The sequence below is a fragment of the Puma concolor genome, chromosome D1 (assembly GCF_028749965.1).
Source record: "Puma concolor isolate L17-30 chromosome D1, mPumCon1.1.hap2, whole genome shotgun sequence".
Taxonomy (NCBI): Eukaryota; Metazoa; Chordata; class Mammalia; order Carnivora; family Felidae; genus Puma; species Puma concolor.
The window spans coordinates 96219068-96240981 of record NC_141676.1 but is presented as its reverse complement, the minus strand read 5'-3'; the positions used below and the strand labels follow the sequence as shown (position 1 = coordinate 96240981).

Sequence of the window (21914 nt, the reverse complement as noted above, 5' to 3'; positions counted from 1 at the left end):
GTATTTATTTTTATTGTTTTTTAGAGAGACCGTGGGTCAGGGAGAGGGGTAGAAGGAGAGACAGAGAGAGTGGATCCCAAGCAGGCTTCATGCTCAATGCGGAGGCTGACGCAGGGCTTGATCCCACAACCCTGGGATCGTGACCCTAGCCGAAATCAAGAGTCAGTCCGATGCTCAACCGACTGAGCCACCCAGCCCTCCGGAGGGTTGAGCCTTGAACGACGAGGACGCCCGAAATTTCAAGAGAAAGAACGAGACAGGGAAGGAGCAAGAACTAGACCACAGAAACCACAGTGAGGGGCTGGTGGCAGCGAGCAAGAGCTGCATGGCCTGATCAGAATGCAGGGGTGTGTGGGGACACGGGGGTAGATACTCAAATGGTAAGACAGGTTCCACCTACCGATAGGATCGTCTCACAGGTGAGGCAGAGGCGTGCGGGCTTGCTGTACTCAGCCGGGAGAAGCCCTCGGGTTCAGGATGACCACAGAGGGTGGAGATGTATTTCCAAACTTGGTGGGCAAGATGTTCTGGGGCCTGGAGCGTAAGTGGGTGGTTTGAGAGCAGGCAAGAAGAATAGTGTTGCAAATTAAAAACAATGCTTCTGTAAGCTTTTCTTTATTTGTCTCTTTCCTTTTTTAATTTATTTTATTTTAGAGAGAGCGCATGAGTGGGGGAGAGAGGAGAGGGAGAGAGAGAATCTTAAGCAGACGCCACCCTCAGCGAGGAGCTGGATGCAGGGCTTGATCCCACAACCCTGGGATCATGACCTCAGCTGAAGTTTAGTCCGAAGCTCAACTGACTGAGCCGCCCCGGTGCACCTCTTTCTTCCTTCCTTCCTCTCTTTCTCTTTCTTTGTCTCTCTCTCTTTCTCTCTCTCTCTCTCTTCTCCCCCTCCCTCCCTTTCCATCTTCCTTTCTCCCTTCCTCCCCTTCTCTCTCCCTCTCTCTCTCTATCCCCCCCTTCTCTCTTTGTTATCTCATGTAACCCTCACACAACTCGACAGGGAAGGTGGTATTTGTCCCTTTTTTACAGGTAAGGAAACTGTGTCTCAAAAGAGGTTTAAGTAACAGGGCCAGGACTCCATGGTTATTGGCAGAACTGGGATAAAACTGAAATTGTCTGTCTGTAAAGCCTGTGCTCTTAACCTCTACACTTAAGTACTTGACTTAGTGGGAAAAGTGTTTATTGGTAGAAATTGGAGCTTTATTTAATTTATTTATTTTTAAATGTCTATTTATTTTGAGAGAGCACATGGGGGAGGGCCAGAGAGAGCAAGGAGAGAGAATCTTCAAGCCAGTTCCTTACTGTTCGTGCAGAGCCTGAAGTGGGGTTCGATCTGGCGATCCATGAGATCATGAGCTGAGCTGAAATCAAGAGTCAGACACTTAGCTGACTGAGCCACCCAGGTGCCCCCAAAGTTTAGAGCTTTAAACTTAACAACTTAGGAAGGGTTTGGCGCGGAGGTGGGGTGGTCTTTCTGGGGAGTGGTGTCGTTTGTATCAGGCGATCATATAGTAGAACAGTTTTTCAGAGTGTTCACCTCTGTGCTGAACCATGACCCTTGTCATTGCTGATCTGGTGGCTTCACTTTGGGGCTGGGTCAGGGTTTATTTAAAAAAAAAATTGCTTTTGTTTTTAAATTTTTTTTAATGTTTTATTTATTTTTGAGACAGAGAGAGACAGAGCATGAACGGGGGAGAGTCAGAGAGAGAGGGAGACACAGAATCTGAAGCAGGCTCCAGGCTCTGAGCTGTCAGCCCAGAGCCCGACGCGGGGCTCGAACTCACGGAGCGCGAGATCATGACCTGAGCCGAAGTCGGACGCTTAACCGACTGAGCCACCCAGGCGCCCCTGTTTTTTGTTTTTAATTTGTAGAACGTATCATGCATCCAAAAGAAAGTATATAATGTGTAGCTGTTCAACTTAAAGGAGAAAAATTAAACATTGTTCACCATCCAGTTAAGCATTATAACAATGCCTAAATATTCGAAAGCCATTCAGTTTGTTTGTTTGTTTGTTGTATAAGATTTGTGAAAATATTCAAAGGCTGGAAGGATAAGGCCCAGAAAATGCAGGTCTTGGGGACTGAGCACTGACTGCGTACCTGCGCACCTGCACCTGGGCCAAGTACTCTTGCCCCCCCCACCCCCCAGGGGGTATGTTACGGGTATGTTACACTTCTCAGGCAGTGCCTCTTTGTTCTGACGGACTCTGGTCTCGAATGGCTGCCCCTAGCACAGGGCTCCCTCCCTTTAGCTCTGTGGGGGACCCTAAGGGACAGGCGTAGGTGGTTCTGTTCCTTTCTGGTTGGGTGATTCTGGGCAAGTTAACTACTCTGTCAAGCCTTGATTTTTCTCATCTATAAAATGGGGCTAATCCCACCTGGCCTTGGAGGGCTTTGGGAAGATAATTCCTGAGCATGTACTCAGGGGGAGGCCTGGCCCATTGTAACCTTATAAAGGTTAAGCTGCTGTTAAAATTTTCATGGTCTTACGTTTGACATTGTGCAAAAAGAGAGCATGGTCATAACCTGGCTCTCCACATACTTAACATCCACAGTTGTCTCTCACGCCCTGGATGGATACAGAGAGCTCTGATCATGATCTTTCCTGGAACAGCCAGGAAAGTTTTACTTTCGGTCAGTTTTACTCCTTCTTTGAAGTTAACAGCCTCCCAAATCATGTATTTTAGTCTCGCTGCTGGAACTCTTCTGTCTGCTGCCCCCTCCGGGTATGGTCACTTGGTCACTTCACTGGAGGCTGGGATACGTTCTGCCACTCACTGAGCGTGTGACCTTCTTCGTCAAGGCACCAGCGCCCACATCTCTAAGATGATAGCTGAGATTAGAACAGCAGATTTTCTCTCTTCTGGATGCCCATGGACTTCAGGCTAAGGTTCTCTGGAGTACAGGACCCTTTAATAGTCTCAAGTTCCCACTGGATTCTTGCCGTCCTCTTCTTAATCATTTATTCGTTTGTTTACTTGAACATTTCTGGAGTGCCCACTGGGCTCGTGGTAGAAACACAAAGACCAGGAGCAGCCAGTCCTTGCCTTGGGGCGGAGGGGTGGGGGGCTTGACTGAAGTAGTGGGGAGCCAGACCTGGACTCCCAGTGCTGCATATTGTAGGAAAATTGCACAGAGGGACTCAGATCCCTCTCCTGCTGGAGTGCAAATAGATTTATCTTCCAGTTAAGATCTTTTTTTGGACCCATTCTCCTGAGACTGGGAGCCTCACTGTTTCATAATAGCTTCCCTGCAGCGACCTCAACTCTTTATGCCTTACTGAATGGTCGGAGTTTGTATCCGGTGGCATTATGACATGCAAAACGCCTTTGTTTCCCAGAGGCTCAACTCCACAAGCCCCAGGATGCAAATTTTGGGAACTGTCACCACTGGGCTTTTGGAGGTGATCTGCTGTGCACGTGATGATGATTATTTTTTAGCCGTCTTTTGAGTCTAAAGCATACTCTTATTTATGGAGTTTCTGTTGACCCTTGCTTGTTCAAATGACTTTTTTTTTTTTTAAGTTTATTTATCTTGAGAGAGACAGAGCGCAAGCAGGGGAGAGGCAGAGAGAGGGGGAGAATCCCAAGCAGATTCTGTGCTGTCAGCATAGAGCCCCATGTCGGGCCCAAACTCATGAGACTGTGAGATAACGGCCTGAGCCGAAATCAGGAGTCGGACGCTTAACCGACTGAGGCACCCAGGCGCCCCTCAAACGGCTTTTTTTTTTTTTTTAAATCTCTGATTCCGTGAACCAAGCGTTTCTACTTCATGCTCTTGTCTTCTTTGATACAAACAAGTGGATAAATCTGTACTCCTGGGAGGCGCATTGGTAAGAGGAGCTAACCGCTGCCATTCACCTCTTGAGCCGTCTTTGTATGAGCCATTACGTTTATGGAAGCCGTGATGGTACTCCTTTTTACAAAACTCTGGACCTAGAGCAGTACTCCACTCTGTTAAATGCTGACACTATTGTGTGTGCAGCTGTACAATTGGTTTTTCTTGTTTACTGCCGTCCTAACCTTCTTTCTCTGTGCACCTTCCCCCGAGTATATTTCCAAGCCTAAGTTAGGACCACTTTTGAGATGATCCCTCCTGCTAAACGGAATTGGTGATTGTCACCAGTCACAAAAGACGTCTCTCACCACCACTGCCAGGAGGAGGGCTGTGAACTCCAGGCCCTCACCTCTCTCTCTCTGCTTCCTCGCTGCCTGCAGGGGCCAAGCCCCTGGCTGCGCAGAAAGCATATTTATGATAATCTCCCAGCCAGCCTTCTCTTCACATCCTCTTGCCCTAATCATTCACGTTGGAAGCTTCAGAGCTATTTTTTCCTTTGTTCTTCCTCATTCTCCACATAGTTAGTTCTCTTTGCAGCCTCTCTGGTTTGTCCTCTGTCCTTTCCCATGACTTACTGTCACTGTCCTAATTCATAACCAATCTTCCATGCCTTGCTTGGCCTTTTGCAGTAGCCACCTGGCTTATTGCTTTTTCTTCTTCTTCTTTTTTTAAAAGCTTTCTTGAGATATAATACACATACCACACAACTCATTTAAAGTGTACAATTCTGGGGCGCCTGGGTGGCGCAGTCGGTTGAGCGTCAGACTTCAGCCAGGTCACGATCTCGCGGTCCGTGAGTTCGAGCCCCGCGTCGGGCTCTGGGCTGATGGCTCAGAGCCTGGAGCCTGTTTCCGATTCTGTGTCTCCCTCTCTCTCTGCCCCTCCCCCGTTCATGCTCTGTCTCTCTCGGTCCCAAAAATAAATAAAAACGTTGAAAAAAAAATTAAAAAAAAAAATAAAGTGTACAATTCAGTGGATTTTAGTATATTCACGATATGTGCAACAAGACGACAGGTAATTTGAGGACATTTTCATCACCTCGGAAAGAAACCCCGTCCGTACATTTTAGCAGGTAACCACCCCCCCCCCTTCCCAACCCTCACAACCCGGCAACTACTAATCTATTTCCTGTCTCTGTAGAGTCCCCTGTTCTGGACTTTTCATGAATAGAATCATGAACTGGCTTCTTTCACTTAGTATAATGTTTTCAAGATTCGTTTAAGTCATAGCATGTATCAGCACTTCTTCCCCCTTTTATGGCTGAATAACCTCATCTCTTCCTGGAACTCTTGGGGTCCATTAATGATTCAGCTATCATACAGGTCAGATTTCCAACCCCTAAAACTGAACTTGGCCCCTAGGAACCTACAAAATACAGCGGACACTGGGGCATGGCACTTAAGGCCTTCCCCATTCTGGCTCCATGGTGACTGTCCAGCCTCGTCGTCACTCCACACTTCCACGGGGCTCTACTGTCCCCACCATCCTGACACTCCTTTCCTTAGCGAGGGGCGTGTCGCCCACGTACTGTGTCCTATCACTGCAGTCTTGGGTTATGTTACCCCTTTGCTTATGGTTCTCCGGTCTTTGGCTGTAGAAATCCCATTTCTCTTTCAGACTTGTCTTCATTCTCACCTTGAAGAAGTCCACCCCAGGTTTATCTCATCTCCAGTTAGGAATTAATTCGTCCTTTCCCATTCTCTGTGCACTTCCGTTGGATCCCCATCATTTCAGTCTTGGATTAAAGTGTCATTCTGTCTTTCATAACACATTAAATCTTTTCCTAAACGAGAGAGTCATTCCAAATTTTGTTTTATCTTCTGGTGCTCTCTACAAGGCTCTGCACATAGTTGGTGCCCAGAACAGATTTGTTGGATAATTGATGGCCCTCTTGGATTTGTATAGTCCTTTCTGCTTTTCAGAGTTCTCTTACATATTTTCTCTCTTCCAAAAATCGGAAGTAAAGAGCTTTTTTCCAGAAAAAGATTATCAGTAGTTTTAACTTGTTTGAATATTTATGGTTTTTTGCATCACCGATTGCCTCTGCGTATTCTAATGTTGGTAGAAACATTAGAAAATAGAAAGTCAAAAAGAACTCCATCATAATACCACCCCTCAGTGATAATCACTGTTAATATTTCGGTTTTTATCCTTTGAGCTATTTTTTCTATGTATACTATACATAGATAAACATAGGTGAAACTTATAATTTGTTCTATACATTGTTCTGGAATCCTTTAATTAACAGCATCTGATCTCTCTATAATAGTAAGTATTGATTTACATAGTTACGTTTAAGGGGCAGTATTGCAAATATGCAAGTACTTGTCTATTCTCCTCCTGTTTGACACTTAGGTTATTTCTTATTCCTCAAGATTAAAAATAATGTCATACTAACATTCTTCAGGTAAATACCTTAGAAGCCAGATTTCTAGGTCAACAGCTTTTTTTTTTTTTTTTTCCGTTTTTATTTTTAAGTAATCTCTACACTCAATGTGGAGCTTAAGTCACAACCCTGAGATCAAGACTCGCATGTTCTACCCACTGCGCCAGCCGGGGCGCCCCTAGGTCAGCAGCTTTAATACAGAGTGCCAAGTTGCCCTTCGGAAAGGTCGTTCCAATTTATACACCCGCCAGCAAGTTATGAGTGTTTGTTCCTTCCCCTTGTCCTTGCGTGCCTCGGCATTACCATTCTTTTTAGTCTTTGCCAATCTGATAATCCACAAGTGATATCTTAGAGTTGCATTCATTTGCGTCTCTTTCTTTGATCCTTGGTGACATGCTTTTAATTTCCTTATTACCCATGTATATTTCTCCTGTGAAATACCTTTTTGTTCTCTGCCCACCTCCCTGTTGAGGTGTTTGTCTTTTTCATCTCTCAGGACTCGACTGGAATAAGGATATTCACCCTTAGGTCATACATGTAATAAGTATTCCCCTGGGCGGTGTGTCTTAACTTCAGGCTGTTTTCGGCACATAGAAGTGTATTTGTTTGTGATCCAGTTAATTAATCACTCTTGTCCTCTATGGTTTCTGTGTTTGGCATTATTCACAGAAAGTTCCTCCCAAACCAGTACCATATACACACTCACTTTTGCTTTCTTTGAGTCCTTCTGGGATTTGGTTTTTTAAAGTTTAATGCGTCGGTTCATTTTGACATATAATTGCATCTACTTTTATAAAACCCGGGTGGGGCGCCTGGGTGGCGCAGTCGGTTAAGCGTCCGACTTCAGCCAGGTCATGATCTCACGGTCCGTGAGTTCGAGCCCCGCGTCAGGCTCTGGGCTGATGGCTTGGAGCCTGGAGCCTGTTTCCGATTCTGTGTCTCCCTCTCTCTCTGCCCCTCCCCCGTTCATGCTCTGTCTCTCTCTGTCCCAAAAATAAATAAACGTTGAAAAAAAAAAATTAAAAAAAAAAAAAAACACCCGGGTGATTAAATTACACAGCACAGGCCTAGAGGGGACTGTGATAGGTCCCATCCATTTTCCTGGCATCAGAGCACCAGGTAGATGAGCACTTCTTTTCCAGAGTACGACAGTCTACCCTTTCCCAGCAGGTGCCCACATTTACCATAATTCCTTCTGAAATCACCTCTGTTGTTGTGTGCCAGTTACATGTTAATAATAGTCTGGCCTGAGGATTAAATGAATTTGCACATGAGATGAACGACAATCTATGGGATACTGCTTGGCACGTGAATATTCCACGTGTGTTTTATTGAATGCACGAATGACCGAATGAATGAAGGAAGGAATGGTGGTGTGAACAGTGGTAACAGGTCACTGACGATACCGTGAGATAGCAGGAGCTGTTCCATTGAAGCAGAGCCTTGGCCAAAGCAACAGTCTCAGGAGAGCACTGGCCAATTACATGTGGAAGAAGGAAAAGTTATCATGTGGGTTTTGAGCAGGTGGCATTATAAGGGTTAGGACCCGTAGGCTGACATACACCATGCATTAGGTACATAAGCAACAGTGAAGCACACTGGAGAATTCCAGGGGATGCTGTAGAGATATGGGGGAGTTCATCAGGGAAGTCGCCCTGGGGAAGGTGCATTGAGAGCAGAGCTTTTTTTTTTTTTTTTTTTTAACATTTATTTATTTTTGAGACAGAGACAGAGCATGAACGGGGGAGGGCAGAGAGAGAGGGAGACACAGAATCGGAAGCAGGCTTCAGGCTCCGAGCCATCAGCCCAGAGCCTGACGCGGGGCTCGAACTCACGGACCGCGAGATCGTGACCTGAGCTGAAGTCAGACGCTCAACCGACTGAGCCACCCAGGCGCCCCTAGAGAGCAGAGCTTTTGAAGGAATGTTGGGGCCGCATAGGAGGGATTCGTGGAGTGAGGTCATTTTATGCAGCTAGAACGATGTAAGCAAGCAGTATTTTTTTTTTTTTTTTTAATTTGAAGTAGTGATTTTTTTTTTTTTGCTTTTTTTTCCCACCTCCTTTGCTTTTGATCTGTTTCCTCATTTCTCAGCTTTTTTTATGCTCCCTGCTTTTAGTGCCAGTTAGAAATTGTCATGACAAACGTTGTTCGTACAGTTGAGGAAAGTTATTCTTGAAGTGCTTGGGCTCTGGGGTAGAAAGACTCCAGGGAGTGGGGACAGAACGCAAGGAACAGGAGGGTGGCCCTCTGAGAGGACGTACCGTATCAGCCTTTTTCCAGCTCCACTCAAGACGGAGGTGAAGTTGGCCTTTTCTAAGGTTTACTCACCATACAGTAGACATTCCCCTGAATGAGTGAAAATAGGCGTAGCACTGAGATGCATAGCCATTCAGGAAGATGAACAGACGTGAAGGACCCCGGCCCGCCGCAGCCTGGGAAGCTGGGCGGGCGGTGGACGTTTTCGCGGTGAGGGATGCTGAGGAGGACACCTCGAAGGGTGGGCCATTTGGTCAGTACCTCGCTAACCTTGCCGAGGAAGGAGACCCTGCCTCTTCTGAGCTTCCAATCTCAAGGAATAGAAGTCCAGAAGAACAAGAAAAAGAGGGCTTGGAAGGGCAAAGAGATGCTAAGCAAACTCTGGACCTAGATGCCGAAGAATCCAGCATGAGTCATTGCAGTCGGCTGGTGTTGGCCGGAAGCTTTTCTTGGAAACCAAATTAGTGGGTACAATACAATCCCAGCGTAGAAGAGCAAGAAATGGGTTTCTGCCTCCATATCTTTTATTCCTTAAGGAATAAATCCTGTAAGGATTTCACCCTTTCTTCCACTAAAGCCCTCCGTCAGCCTGCCTCCTCTTCTTGTAAATAAAGTTTTATTGGGACACAGCCACGTTCTTTCCTTTTCCATGTTGTCCATGGCTGTTTTAACCCTACGGAAGCAAGAGTTCAGTGCTGATGGCGGACTCTGTGGTCTGCAAAGCCCAATATATTTGCTATCTGGCCCTTTACAGAAAAAGTTTCCGACCCCTGCTTTATATTACGAATAGATAACTAATTTTGAGCTGTTTTTCCAGGAGAATCCTGGTTTGCACCAACCCATGCCGTTTGCTAAATGAGTGCCCCTTTTCCTCGTGGCACATGTTTGCAAGATGACTTCGAACTGGTGGTGTGGTCCAGGATTCAGGCTTCTTGAGCACATAGTCTGACCATCTGAGCTGCCTGGGAGACCCACGTGGAGTGGCTAGTATGCTAATATAGCAGCCATTATTAGTTTCTGGTATTTATTTGCTGTTCAGTAAACGCCAAATTACAGAGAAACTGGGGCTCAGGGAAGTTAGGGAAGCTGCCCGGGTTACATAAAGTGGTAGCAATTGAACCCTGTCGGTGGGAGGAGAGCCCTTGCCCCACACCTCCCCTGCATTGCCTGCCACCACCCCACACCTCGCCCTTTCCTCCCAACCTCCACCCTCTACCCCCATCTCTTTGTGATTCTGGATCTTTCATTCATCAGCTTTTGCTCTTCTGGACGAAATGCCATGTTTCTCTTGGAGCATCCATTCCTTGGTCAGTTTTCTTTTTGACCCCATCCCCCCTCCTGCAGTCATCTTTCTGACCTTGGCCCCCAAGCCCCACTTTCTTGGGGCTGACTCTCCTGGGGGGGGAATGATTTTGAGAGGCAAATGAGGTCTTGGGTTCCCTGCACATCAGCAGTTCCTGCCGGATGGATCGCTGAACCTCATTTAGAGCGGCAGCTGTCCCCCCAGGTGCTCTGCCTTTTCCAGAAGACAGCAGGTGCCCAGAGAACCAGCTGGAGGGGGGAGCACGGCCCAGGGCCCCGGGGCACCAAAGTGGCAAAACGGCAGCCGCTGGGCAGGCTGAGCTGGCATTTCTGACCTTTGCGGAGAGAGGGCGTCCTTAAAGGGACAGCGAGCTCTTTTCTTTCCTGGTGGCTGGCTGCCAGTTCAGATGCCAGGGATTTGAAGAGGCCATTGTTCCGGCAGTGGAAGATGGGGGCCCAGACCGCCCAGTCTTTTTTTCTTTTCCCGTTACCAACCGCGTGTCCCCCTCTGATGTGCAGCCTGTCAAGTGTGGAGGGACGGTGAGCTGTCTTCAGTCACCCACCCTCCCCTCCTCCTCCGCAGTCAGAAGGCAGCCTCAGTCACCAAGGCTAAAGAACAGACTAGCCCTCACACAGCCTCTGGCTCCCCCTCCCCCAGGGCAGCCGCTCTAGTGGAGAATGAATGGTCTCTGCAGGCTGCAGTGAGGTGCCCCATGAGTTGTTTACTTGTCCAGGTGAAGCAACAGGACTGGTTTTCTACAAAGTGCCTTTTGTGAACCGCCGTCACTGGAACCACCTTAGGTGCTTGTTACAACTGTACGTTCTAGGTTCTGGTTCTAGAACCCCCGGGGCCCCAGAATCTGAATAGCAACAAGCACACCACAGCTTGAGAACCACTAACTCAGTACTTTGGACACCTGGCTGGCCATCTGAATCATGTGGGGACATGTGGAATCAGACTGTCTGGGTGGGGCTCATGAATTTGAGCAAGGGAGCCTCTCTTTAGTGGTTAAGAGCAGACACCCTGGAGCTGGTGCACTGGGTTTGAATCCTGGCCCCACCAGCTACTATCTCTATGATCTTGGGTAAGTTCCTCAAGCTCTCTTGTGACTCAGTTTTCTAACCTGGAATATAGGGATAATCTAGTATGTGCTGCATAGGGTGATTATGAGAATTAACAGAGTTGTCGTTTATAGAGTTCTTACAATAGAATTAACACATCAGTAGCACCATATACGTTTTTTGTGAAATATTTTTTTGGCTTCCTTCCTTCCTTCCTTCCTTCCTTCCTTCCTTCCTTCCTTCCTTCCTTCCTTCCTTCCTTTTTCTTTCTTTCTTTTCTTTTCTTTCTTTTCTTTTTTTCTTTCTGTCTTTCTGTCTTTCTTTCTTTCTTTCTTTCTTTCTGTCTTTCTTTCTGTCTTTCGTTCTGTCTTTCTTTCCTAAGCTGATCATCCAGGTCAGAGATCATGATTTGAATAGTCTTTTAGTGGCAAAGTCCCCTGGCTAAGCTGGCCTTGTAGTCTTCAGTAAATGACTGGCAGTTCTCAGGTGCATCTCCGTGACTCGCTCTGAAAAGGCCGGCCTACCATTGCCCTGCCCTATAGAGTAAGGAGAAAAATCCCTGCCTGGCTTCCACCTCTAGGAGAGGTGATGTGGATAAGCATTGGAATGCTATCACAAGAAAGGCCAGAGGCCACATCTATAAGGCTGACTGACCTCTTCAGAGGGAATTGAAGGATGGGAAAACAAACTCAGGCCAGAAATAGCTAGACATAAATACAAGGTATTATAATTACTGTCCACACCCAACTTGGTCCCCTGAGTTAAATTGAACCGTCTGCACAGCTTTCCTGACCTCAAGGAAGGAGAATGGACAGAAGTGTCCGTGGTGGGCTCAGCAGGGGTGGGGTGGAGTGGGGTGGTGTGTAACCAAGGGTACATGGGAGGCGCCACCCTCAGGGGCACCGCTGAGCCAAAATAGGCACTAGGGTTGAGCATGCAAACAAGTTTTTATTATAACTTTTTGGTTTTGCAAAACCGTTACTTTTCTGGAAATGATCCTGTTGGACTCGAGTTTTCCACGTTAAGTATCCAGCTCAGGGCTGCGTTTTCTTCCCGTGCTCTGTCATTTCTCCTTGCACTCAGGGGTCAGATTTCTCCGGCTGCTTGTGGACATGGCGTGAGGTTGAGGAGGCCGGGGGAGAGACACCCAGTCTGGGAGGACTGGGCTCTTCTACTTCTACCTGGCCCCTACCTGGCCCCCACTCCCGCCCCAGGGTGTGCTGTGAAATCATCAAGGCCGGACAAAAGGCCGCGGGGAGACTAGAGGGTTCTGATGCCATACACCCAGGCAGTGGTATTTTATAGATCCTGATACAAGGGTTTTGGGGGAGTCAAATGCTAGACTATTTAGAAGAAAACAAGCCAGTCCTCCGGGGCACATCTCATGGATGTTTTCCATCTTGATTGCAAATGTCAGCATACAGGGAACGCGGCAGTGGGCAGAGTTTTCCTAGCATCCACTCACTCCTACTGGAGCATATTTTACAAGATTTCCAGGAAGCTTCACAGGACCATTTGTGTTCCGGGGGGGAGGGGGGAGGTGGTTTTGATACCTTTGGTGGCTCAGAGACCCACAGTGATGTGCAGGAGCAGGACCTCAGTGGATGGAGAGACTAATTTTGTCAGCCTCCCTCAGGAGAAGGATTTGGCCACCTGCCCTATCACTTAAGAATATTGATTCATCATTTTGGAAGCCAATGGAAAAGTTCCATTTTTTTCCCCCCCTTCCTTCTCTTCAGAGGAGCTGCAGGGGAGATCACTGCTTTGGGTGAGGATCTGAGCTGAGTGAGATCAAAAGGCCTTTCTACGCTGGGGCTGGGTAGAGGCTGTGGATGTTATTTTTGGCCCCTAACAGTAGAGGAAGACCGTACCTCTCGGTCTGGGGAAGAAGAACGTACAGAATTGAAACAGATGGAGATCCCCAGTGGTTTTCCCTACAAAAAGTGGAAGACCGTGTGCTCTTTGACACGCTGGAGCCTCACTGGACATCATCTACTACTCGGGCCCGCTTTGCCACAGATGCTGACTGCCGATGAGTCGGGAGGTTTGGGAAGGTCATCTGGACCCTCCTGGAGGAGATGGGGATGTGAAACCAGCAACTTGACTAGGAACTCACCCTCTGTGAGCCAGCCTCTTACAATGTGTGGCTGTCACAACGCTTAGGATATCCCCTCGTATTCCAAACCCAGTTATGCCACCCGGTAACTTCCCTTTGGAGAAACAAAAAAAATAAGGCTCCTCCGTTGGCTTTCTTTCTTCCCTCCTTCTTTTCAAATAGGGGACGCCCTGCTTGCTCTGAGGCATCTGTCCTACAGTCTAAATATCTAATTACTCTGCAGTTTTGTGTAGGGCAGACCCACGCTGTCTTATTTATCTTGTCTGACCAGTAGACCTTGTAAAGTGTGGCAGTATTTCTAGGTACACTCCTACCAGTATTATTTGGGGGAAGTTCCTCTTCCACTTGCTTCTGTCGGTGAGGCCCACATGAGGCCCACGTTTATTTATTTTTTTAATGTTTATTTATATTTGAGACAGAGAGTGTGCACGTTCGGGGGGGAGGGGCAGAGAGAGACAGAAACAGAATCCGAAGCAGGCTCCCGGCTCCGAGCTGTGGGGCTTGAACTCACGAGCCGTGAGATCACGACCTGAGCTGAAGTTGGACACTTGAACCAACTGAGCCACCCAGGCACCCCTGCGAATTTATTTTAATTATTCTCAGAGCCACCTTGTAGTTTGGGTCCGTGCCAAACTTTGGTCTTTGCCCACCGGTAACTAGCCTTCCACACTCCTTCAAGCTTTGGAGAAGAAAGGTCCTTGCCAGCAGGCCAGTGGCTTATTCTGCACCCCCGCCCCCTGCTTTAGGCAGCCTCATGTCCGGGGCGCGTGGCTGAAGGGTCAACACTGTGTGGACTGTGAGAAGGGAATTTGGTTGTGGTGAGATTTAATTTGGTTGGAGGGTGTTGTACTGCCAGGATGTCCTAGCATATGCGGGTAAGTGTCACCAGCCTGCCAGTCAGCTGCCTGCCTCCTTACTCGCATCTCTTCTGCCCCTACCTGTTCCTAACCCTCCACCCACACCCCCCATGAGGTTTTGACTGGTCAGGCAGTGCCGAAACTCTCTAATGAGGATTGGCTTGGAGTTCGGAGAGAGAACCTGCCAGCTGCTCAGCACAGCTTTTTAGCTCTTCTCTGGAGAGGCTGGAGGTGTAGAGGTAGGAAGAGGAGAGGCAGTTAGTTCAAGGCGGTGATGTGGCCAGAAGGGGGAAAGTAGAAAGGGACTAGGACCCAGGAGCTCACGGCTTGGGTCACTGGCCCTGTCTGCTTTAATAGGTCAGCATTAGTGCCTTTTCCTGCTCTGCCCCTCCCCCCCCTCCCCCCCCCCCCCCCCCCCCGCCGTGGTCACAGAGCTCATCTTTTTGTTCTTAATTAGCACTTTGACATGTGTGAGGTGAAGAATGAGGGGGGCATCTAGACCCAACGCCTTCATATACCAGATGGGGAAACTGAGGCCCAGAGGCCCATCCAGGGTCACACGCCAGAGTCCTCTAGGTGCCTAGCCTCCTGAAGGTGGACGCTTTTATAACACGAGTTTGGGATTGCCATATGTCAGTCACTCCTGCATTAGCCTGCATTGTCCTCATCTAGAATCAAGTGTATATTGGGTCCCTGCCTAGGAGGGGGGCCCATCTTGGGAGCAATAGCATTAGCAGCCCAGTGAGACCCTTTGGGGAGGGCGACTGAGCAGGCTGACTGCCACAGCTGGACATGTATGGGGAAAATGGAGTCCATACTTCTGTGCCCCACCCCATGGCAAGAGAGATGATGGAAATTCTCCCAATGCCCTTTTAGTGACTTCCTGGAGACTCAGGGTTGATTTTTAGGAGGAGCTAGGTCACAATGCTTGAAAACTGAGCTTCGGGGCTTTGCTTGCCACCTGCTTTTTCGGTCTTGCCTGGCCCCACTGGCCAACCAAGCTTCTAAGACACATGGGCGTGCATAGCGAACGGGAGGCAACAGCAGCATCTCTAGCGTGGCCCAAAGACCTCCCACCTGGGGGCAGTCATTGCTTTGACTAGGATTTCTTCTTAACTCATCATGATCCCCACCCCCTTCTGCCCTAACGTAGCACTCTTCCTGTCTTTCTCGCTAGCACCCAGTGTTGTGCCTAGCAGTGCGATTTTCATGATGTCCGCTCCATTAGCCACCCAAGCTTCCTGGTTCTTTAAGCTAAACGGACAGTGGGTAGGGGGTGGAGGGAGATGGAGGGATGGTCACGTTGCCCATGCCTTTGGCCAGTGGCAGGAGGGACTCAAGTTCTCTTCTTAAGTACATGTCAACATCTTAACTGGGGCACCGGCAAGCAGGTTTCCACCTTAAAGACCTTAATCCAGGATTAAAGAGAGGTCAGTTACCTCTGCAGAGAGGTGATTAGTCTCCCCTAATATCCTGTAGTGGACAGAGGTAGAAGGCCTACCATGGTTATCTGCCTTTCCCAGGGGGGGGCCAGAACTCTCTAGACATCCCAGACTTGTACTGAATTCCTGAGTCTTGAGATTTGGCCATTTCCTTACACTTGAGCAGCGCGTCTCTCAGCACCTCCCTGTTCGCACACATTCCTTCATGGTAATTGGGGTATGTCTTAGGTTGGAAAGAGACTCTGGAAAGGACTCAGACAAATTTGCCTTGCGGGAGCTTTATTGGGAAATGGCTCTTGTGAACAGACCTGTAAGTAAGTGACCGAATCAGAATTGGACAGAGGAAGAAGTTAAACTTTAACGAACTTGCAGGAGGCTTTGACCAGTTCCGTGAAAAGCTGTGGCTCTGGAGTGGCCTCGCAGAGTTATCCCAAATTGAGGCAAAGGAGCAGGATTTCATGACCTCTTGGGGACGGATTGTCCATTAGGTGTGGTCTGTCTTTACGGAGAAGGCATTATTCTTCGGTGAGGCTGTTCTCTTTGGTCAAGGGCAGTTTGGAGCTGGGAAAGCGAATGCCTGTTTCTGGGAGGCAGAATTACCACTACATGATAATATTCCTGCATGTGTCTCGGACCCAGGGACTTGCACTTGACCTTACTTACATCTTCTCTTCCTCCCAGTCGCCCTTTTGTACAACAGGTGTTATCTCCCTTTGACAGAGAGGGTCACATGTGGAGGGTCTGAGGGTAGCTGGTGGCAGACCATATCCAGAACTCAGTGACTGGGTGGCGGAAAGAACACTGGACTGAGTGGTCTGTGTCATTGTTTAATCCTCTTCCATGCTAACCTGTGTTAACCCGGGGATTGAGGGCTAAGTTAAACTTAAAACTGCTTAATTTGCATAATTAAGTAATTAGATGAGCTCTGTGCCCATGTTTTGTTTTTTTTTTTTTTTTAATTTTTTTTTTCAACGTTTATTTATTTTTGGGACAGAGAGAGACAGAGCATGAACGGGGGAGGGGCAGAGAGAGAGGGAGACACAGAATCGGAAACAGGCTCCAGGCTCCGAGCCATCAGCCCAGAGCCCGAGGCGGGGCTCGAACTCCCGGACCGCGAGATCGTGACCTGGCTGAAGTCGGACGCTTAACCCGACTGCGCCACCCAGGCGCCCCTGTGCCCATGTTTTAAAGGCCTCCAGCCTTGCTTGTGGCCACCCTCCTCGCAGTCTCTTGTTCAGGACCTTCTTGCTTGAGCAGTTATAATTGCCTGGAAAGAGGACAACTTGCTTTTTTCTGTTAGGTGACCTTCCATTTGGCCCTTCGGACTCCAGCCCCACCTGATACCTCTTCGCCCTTTCTTCTTCCATGTCTCTCTGGCTTCTGGACCCCGCATCGATTCCTGCCCCTACCTGCTTCCCACAGAGTCACGATCAGAGATGATTTCATTTATCCCCAATCCCATTTTTTTCCTCTCCGGGAATCAACTCCAGTTAGTTGCCTGGAACTTTCTGCCCACAAGGAGTGGTGTTCGATCATGTGCTTTCTCAGCGGGGGTGGGGGACAGAACAGTCTGATGCCAGCCACCTTGTATAGATTCTTGCTGTGGCCACTGAGCACCTGCCCGGATTCTGTAAATCTAGGAGGAGAAATTTTCACTGCATTGAAGAATATCACCAAACTTACCCAAACTTGTCCTCTCTCTCTTTTTTTAAAAATTTTTTTTTGATGTTTCATTTATTTTTGAGAGACAGAGAGACAGTGACCGTGTGAGTGGGGGAGGGGCAGAAAGAGAGGGAGACACAGGATACGAAGCAGGCTCCAGGCTCTAAGCTGTCAGCACAGAGCCCAATGCAGGGCTCGAACTCACAGACCGCCAGATCATGACCTGAGCGGAAGCTGGATGCTTAACCGGTTGAGCCACCCAGGCACCCCCATCCTGTCTTTTAAAAAGAGCGATTTTCAAAACCAGAAGAATAGAGCAAATGTAACTGGGTGGAATTAAAACCCAAATATCAAAGCATAAGAGACTCTTAAAAGCTGAGAACAAACTGAGGGTTGATGGGGGGTGGGAGGGAGGGGAGGGTGGGTGATGGGTATTGAGGAGGGCACCTTTTGGGATGAGCACTGGGTGTTGTATGGAAACCAATTTGACAATAAATTTCATATATTGAAAAAAAAAAAAAAACCAAATATCAGAGAAAAGAACAGAGGGCAATTTTGACTTTCTTAAAACTTGCTTAAGTCTCTAGTCCTCGATGAGAGACATCTCAGGTGTACCGAATAAACTTGCAGATGTGCTCATAATCTTTTTTCTCTTCTGTGAAATTGGTCAAATTCTCTTCTGTGAAATTGGAATAATATTAACTGAGATATAACCCAATGTAACCTTCATAATGTGCCTAGAACAAGACCTGGCATGTAGTTCTCAATGAGTATCAGTTCTGATTATTAGTTGGAAAATCATTAAAAGAGAGGAAAAATGTCTTAGATTAAAATAATTGATTTCTAGGGAATTCAGATTATTAGACTATACTTTCAGAAGTAATTTCTCTGTACATTTTGAAAGTTTATTTATTTATGTTGAGCGGGGAAGGGGCAGAGAGAGAAGAAGAGAACATCCCAAGCAGGCTCTGTGGAGCCTGATACAGGGCTCGATCCTACGAACTGTGAGATCATGACCTGAGCCGAAATCAAGAGGTGAATGCTTAACCAGCTGAACCACCCAAGCGCCCCAGAAATAATTTCTATATTACATTACTAGAGAATTAAGGTTGAAGTCATACAGACCGGTGGTATCTAAATTTTCGCCGCATTTGCAGTCACCTGGAGATCTTTAAAAACATCCCCAGACATTCTGATGTAATTGGTAGGAGGTGCGCCTGTGCACTGGGAATGTGTAAAAACGTCTAGGTGATTCTGAAGTATGGCAAAGTTTGGGAACCACCTGCATAGACCACTCAGTGGATGTACAGTTGATCCAGGCTGAAAATCTAGAATGGATGGTTGGGAACATTTGGAAAAGAAAAAGGTGATACTCAGAAAAGCTAATTCTTCTGTTTGTGTAGGATTAGGAGAAAATTGTGAGAAGGGGGTTGGTGGGCAGGGCGAATGGGGCTTTCTTTGACTAATATATAGAAGGAGCCCTAAGCCCTGAAAGTTCTGTTCCCAGCGGGATAGGGGCTAGGTCTTCTTATCCGACTGCCCAGAGCCTGTGTGGCTTTTATAGCCGCTAAAGACTGGGCACTGGCTCAGTGGGGGCACAGGCTCTCCACAGAGTGAGAGCAGAGCCGTGTTAGAGCTGCCCGCACCCTCAACGCCTTCCCCCATGTCTTGCTTCAGGTTTTAATTACATAGACATCTCTGCTCCTCATGTGAGAGATGCAGTATTAATGCGATGTCTTGGGTTACAGCTGGGTCACAGGCAATCAATATACCCTTTCGGACACCCCCGACCCAGCTTCCGTGGTTTAAAGTCTGAGCTGGGGGAACTCAGGGCAGGGTGGAAGCGTGCGGATTGTCAGTTCTCTTGCATGCGTGGTTCATAACACATGGGCAATATCCTGAGCGTTAAATCTGGAACGAGTTGTTTAGTGGGGTCTTTGGAGCATCTGTCGACCAGGGTACCCCAGCTCTTGTGCACTACAGAGACCAATTTGAAAGACCCTTCATGGTGGCCCCTTGTCGTATTTTGATTTCTTTGGGTATGTGTGGACCTCTCTGGCTGACAATTTAACTTCTTCCTTCTCCTGTTCCATCTTTGTGAAAGATTGATGTGTTTATACGTCCCATTCACACTGCCTTGGCCCTTTGTCGCTCTTTGCAGCCAGTTGATGGAGGCAGCATTTCAGCATGGATGACTGTGGAGTCCAGAGTGCTGAGAGACCTATCCTGGCTTCTCGGTCCACTGTCTCTGTGACCTGAGGAAATTATTTAAACTCTGAGTTATCTCCCTGTAAAGTAGGGTCGATGGGAAGAGGAAATGAAGGAACACATTCTAAATCCACAAAATCTCCGTCTGGCTCATAGAATGCTCTTAGGTACTTTTAGCCATTATTACTGCGTCACTTGAGGGCGGGGACAGTGCTTCTTTTCGCTCATTGCTGTGGCAGTGTATCAGTGAGCCTTCTGTCAGGAGACAGCACAGCCATGAGTTGAACAGGGATGATATAACGTTGAGAATCATTAACAGGTAAACAGAAGGCTCTAAAGAACGTAGGAATAACAGATGTAGGGAGCAGCCACCACCTTTAGGATTGAGGCAGAGAACCCACCGAAGGAAAACACCTACAAGGGTGATCCCCATGCAAAGGTGGAGATCCACGTTCACTGGAGACAGTGTGGGGGTGGCCCAGTGTGTGGCACAGAAGGTTGTTGAGGTGCCGCAGGCTGGGGCTGGTCAACAGGCAAGTGCCCACTAGGGGCGCCAGTGAGGCTTATTAGGCCAGTGGAGTGTTCACCAGGTACAGCTCCAGCATCATGAGGCAGGGCAAAGAAGGATGGATTTGGACCTGAGGGGCAATAAATGGATAACTGGCCTGAGTAGGAGCAATGGGACTTGACTTGCAGTGTCATTGCAAGGGCTAAATGCAATATCATGATTGTAACTGCTTTTGGTTAAGTGCGGTTACTTAAAAAAAAATTGTTTTTTTAAGATTTATTTATTCTTTTTTTTTTAATTTTTTTTTTTTCCAACGTTTATTTATTTTTGGGACAGAGAGAGACAGAGCATGAACGGGGGAGGGGCAGAGAGAGAGGGAGACACAGAATCGGAAACAGGCTCCAGGCTCTGAGCCATCAGCCCAGAGCCCGACGCGGGGCTCGAACTCACGGACCGCGAGATCGTGACCTGGCTGAAGTCGGACGCTTAACCGACTGCGCCACCCAGGCGCCCCAAGATTTATTTATTCTTGAGAGACAGAGACAGAGACAAAGCACAAACGGGAGAGGGGCAGAGAGAGGGAGATACAATCTGAAGCAGGCTTCAGGCTCTGAGCTGTCGGCACAGAGCCTGACGCGGGGCTTGAACCCACGAACCACAAGATCGTGACCTGAGCCGATGTCGGACACTTAACTGACTGAACCACCCAGGTGCCCCAAGTGCGGTAACTTTTGAAGTGCCTTTTACTTCATAGGTGTTTGTTTATGGAGGTAGCATGGTGTGGTGAAAACATAGGTTTTAGAAATACCTATGTGACCTTGGATAAGGATAGGCTTTTTTTTTTTCTTCTAAGTTTTATTTATTTTCAGAGAGAGAGAGAGCATGTGAGCAGGGGAGGGGCAGGGAGAGAGAGAGATTGAGAGAGAGAGAGAGAGAGAGAGAGAGAATATATCCCAGGGAGGCTCTGCACTGCCAGCACAGAGCCCAGTGTGGGGCTCAAACCCACAAACCGTGAGATCATGACCTGAGCCAAAGTCTGACACTCAACCAACTGAACCAGGATAGTTTTCTATATTTAGTTTTCTCATCAGATTAAAAAGAAGTTTTATAAGTAAATAAGATATGTGCCTAGCACACGGTAGATTCTCAGTAAATGTCCTATCTCTATTCCTTTTCCTTCTTTGGTTTACCAAACACTTCAGGGATCTCCTAGATTAGCACCTGTATTTTGGATGATGGTGGTAGTAATGTAATCGGGTTCACTTCAGTCGATCATTCCCCATAATTCAAGAAATTCAGATTTAGTTAAAATGAAAGTACTACTTAAAAAAGTCTTTTGTTTTCATTGGGATGGGAGTAGAGTTCAAAGACAGAATAGGACCTTATCCTTTGTCTCCCATTTTTGTCAACAACAATTACTAAGTGCTTGAGGTGAACAAGATACTAGGTGCACGCCAACCTTCTTTCTATAGAATGTGATTGACCGGGACTATGTCGAGTGGGACCGGATTGGATTTGCAGGTGCACCTTAACTTCTCTTTCTTCCCCCGATTCCTCCAGGGTGCTCTTTGGAAAGTGCTTTTGATATTGCACAGGACTCAGGAAACCTCTTTGCGTCTTCAAAAATAGAAACTAATGTCAGCTTTCCATATCTCTAAGGGAAAGGTTTAATTCAGAAAAAGATACCTACTTTCACCTCCCATTTCTTAAATTCATTTACAGAAAAGCAGTTTGGGAATTTAGGTGCCAAATAGCTCAGCTGTTAAAAGGTGGAGGTTGAGTCTGGGGGTGTCAGTTGCATCTGCAGAAAGCCGGTTTGCTCCTTTCGGATCACAGGTCTTCGATCTCTTAGACTCAGCGGCCTCTGCAGAGTTTGTTATGTGACTTTCAGGGACGACGAGAAAGCAGTGCAAATCTAGTAAGCCCTCTTAGCACAAGAAGGCCCCTGCCTGCCACCCTTTCCCCCCCCCCCCCCCATGATGTGTCAGTAGCACTTCTTTTCATGCACGATGCAGTGGTTAAGAGTGGGACTCGGGTGGGGGCGCCTGGGTGGCTTAGTCGGTTAAGCATCCCACTTCGGCTCAGGTCATGATCTCACGGTTCGTGAGTTCAAGCCCCGTGTCGGGCTCTGTGCTGACAGCTCAGAGCCGGGAGCCTACTTCCAGTTCTGTGTCTCCCTCTCTCTGCCCCTCCCCCACTTGCACTCTGTCTCTCTCTCTCAAAATTAAATAAACATTAAAAATTAAAAAAAAAAAGTGGGACTCGGGTAAGGC

The 21914-nt window shown here is 47.7% G+C and overlaps 1 protein-coding gene across 14 annotated transcripts in view; it reads left to right on the top strand.

Moving 5' to 3' along the window:
* GRAMD1B (GRAM domain containing 1B) overlaps positions 1-21914 on the top strand; it is a 246281-nt gene that overhangs the window by 156418 nt on the left and 67949 nt on the right. The window contains exon 1 of one of the 14 annotated variants that reach the window (XM_086678815.1): positions 10517-10871. The exons of the other annotated variants lie outside the window; for them this stretch is intronic. Coding sequence (XP_086534941.1) covers positions 10723-10871 — 149 coding nt within the window. The 5' untranslated portion in view covers positions 10517-10722. Of the gene's footprint in view, positions 1-10516; positions 10872-21914 lie in introns of those variants that run through there. 14 annotated transcript variants of the gene reach the window in all.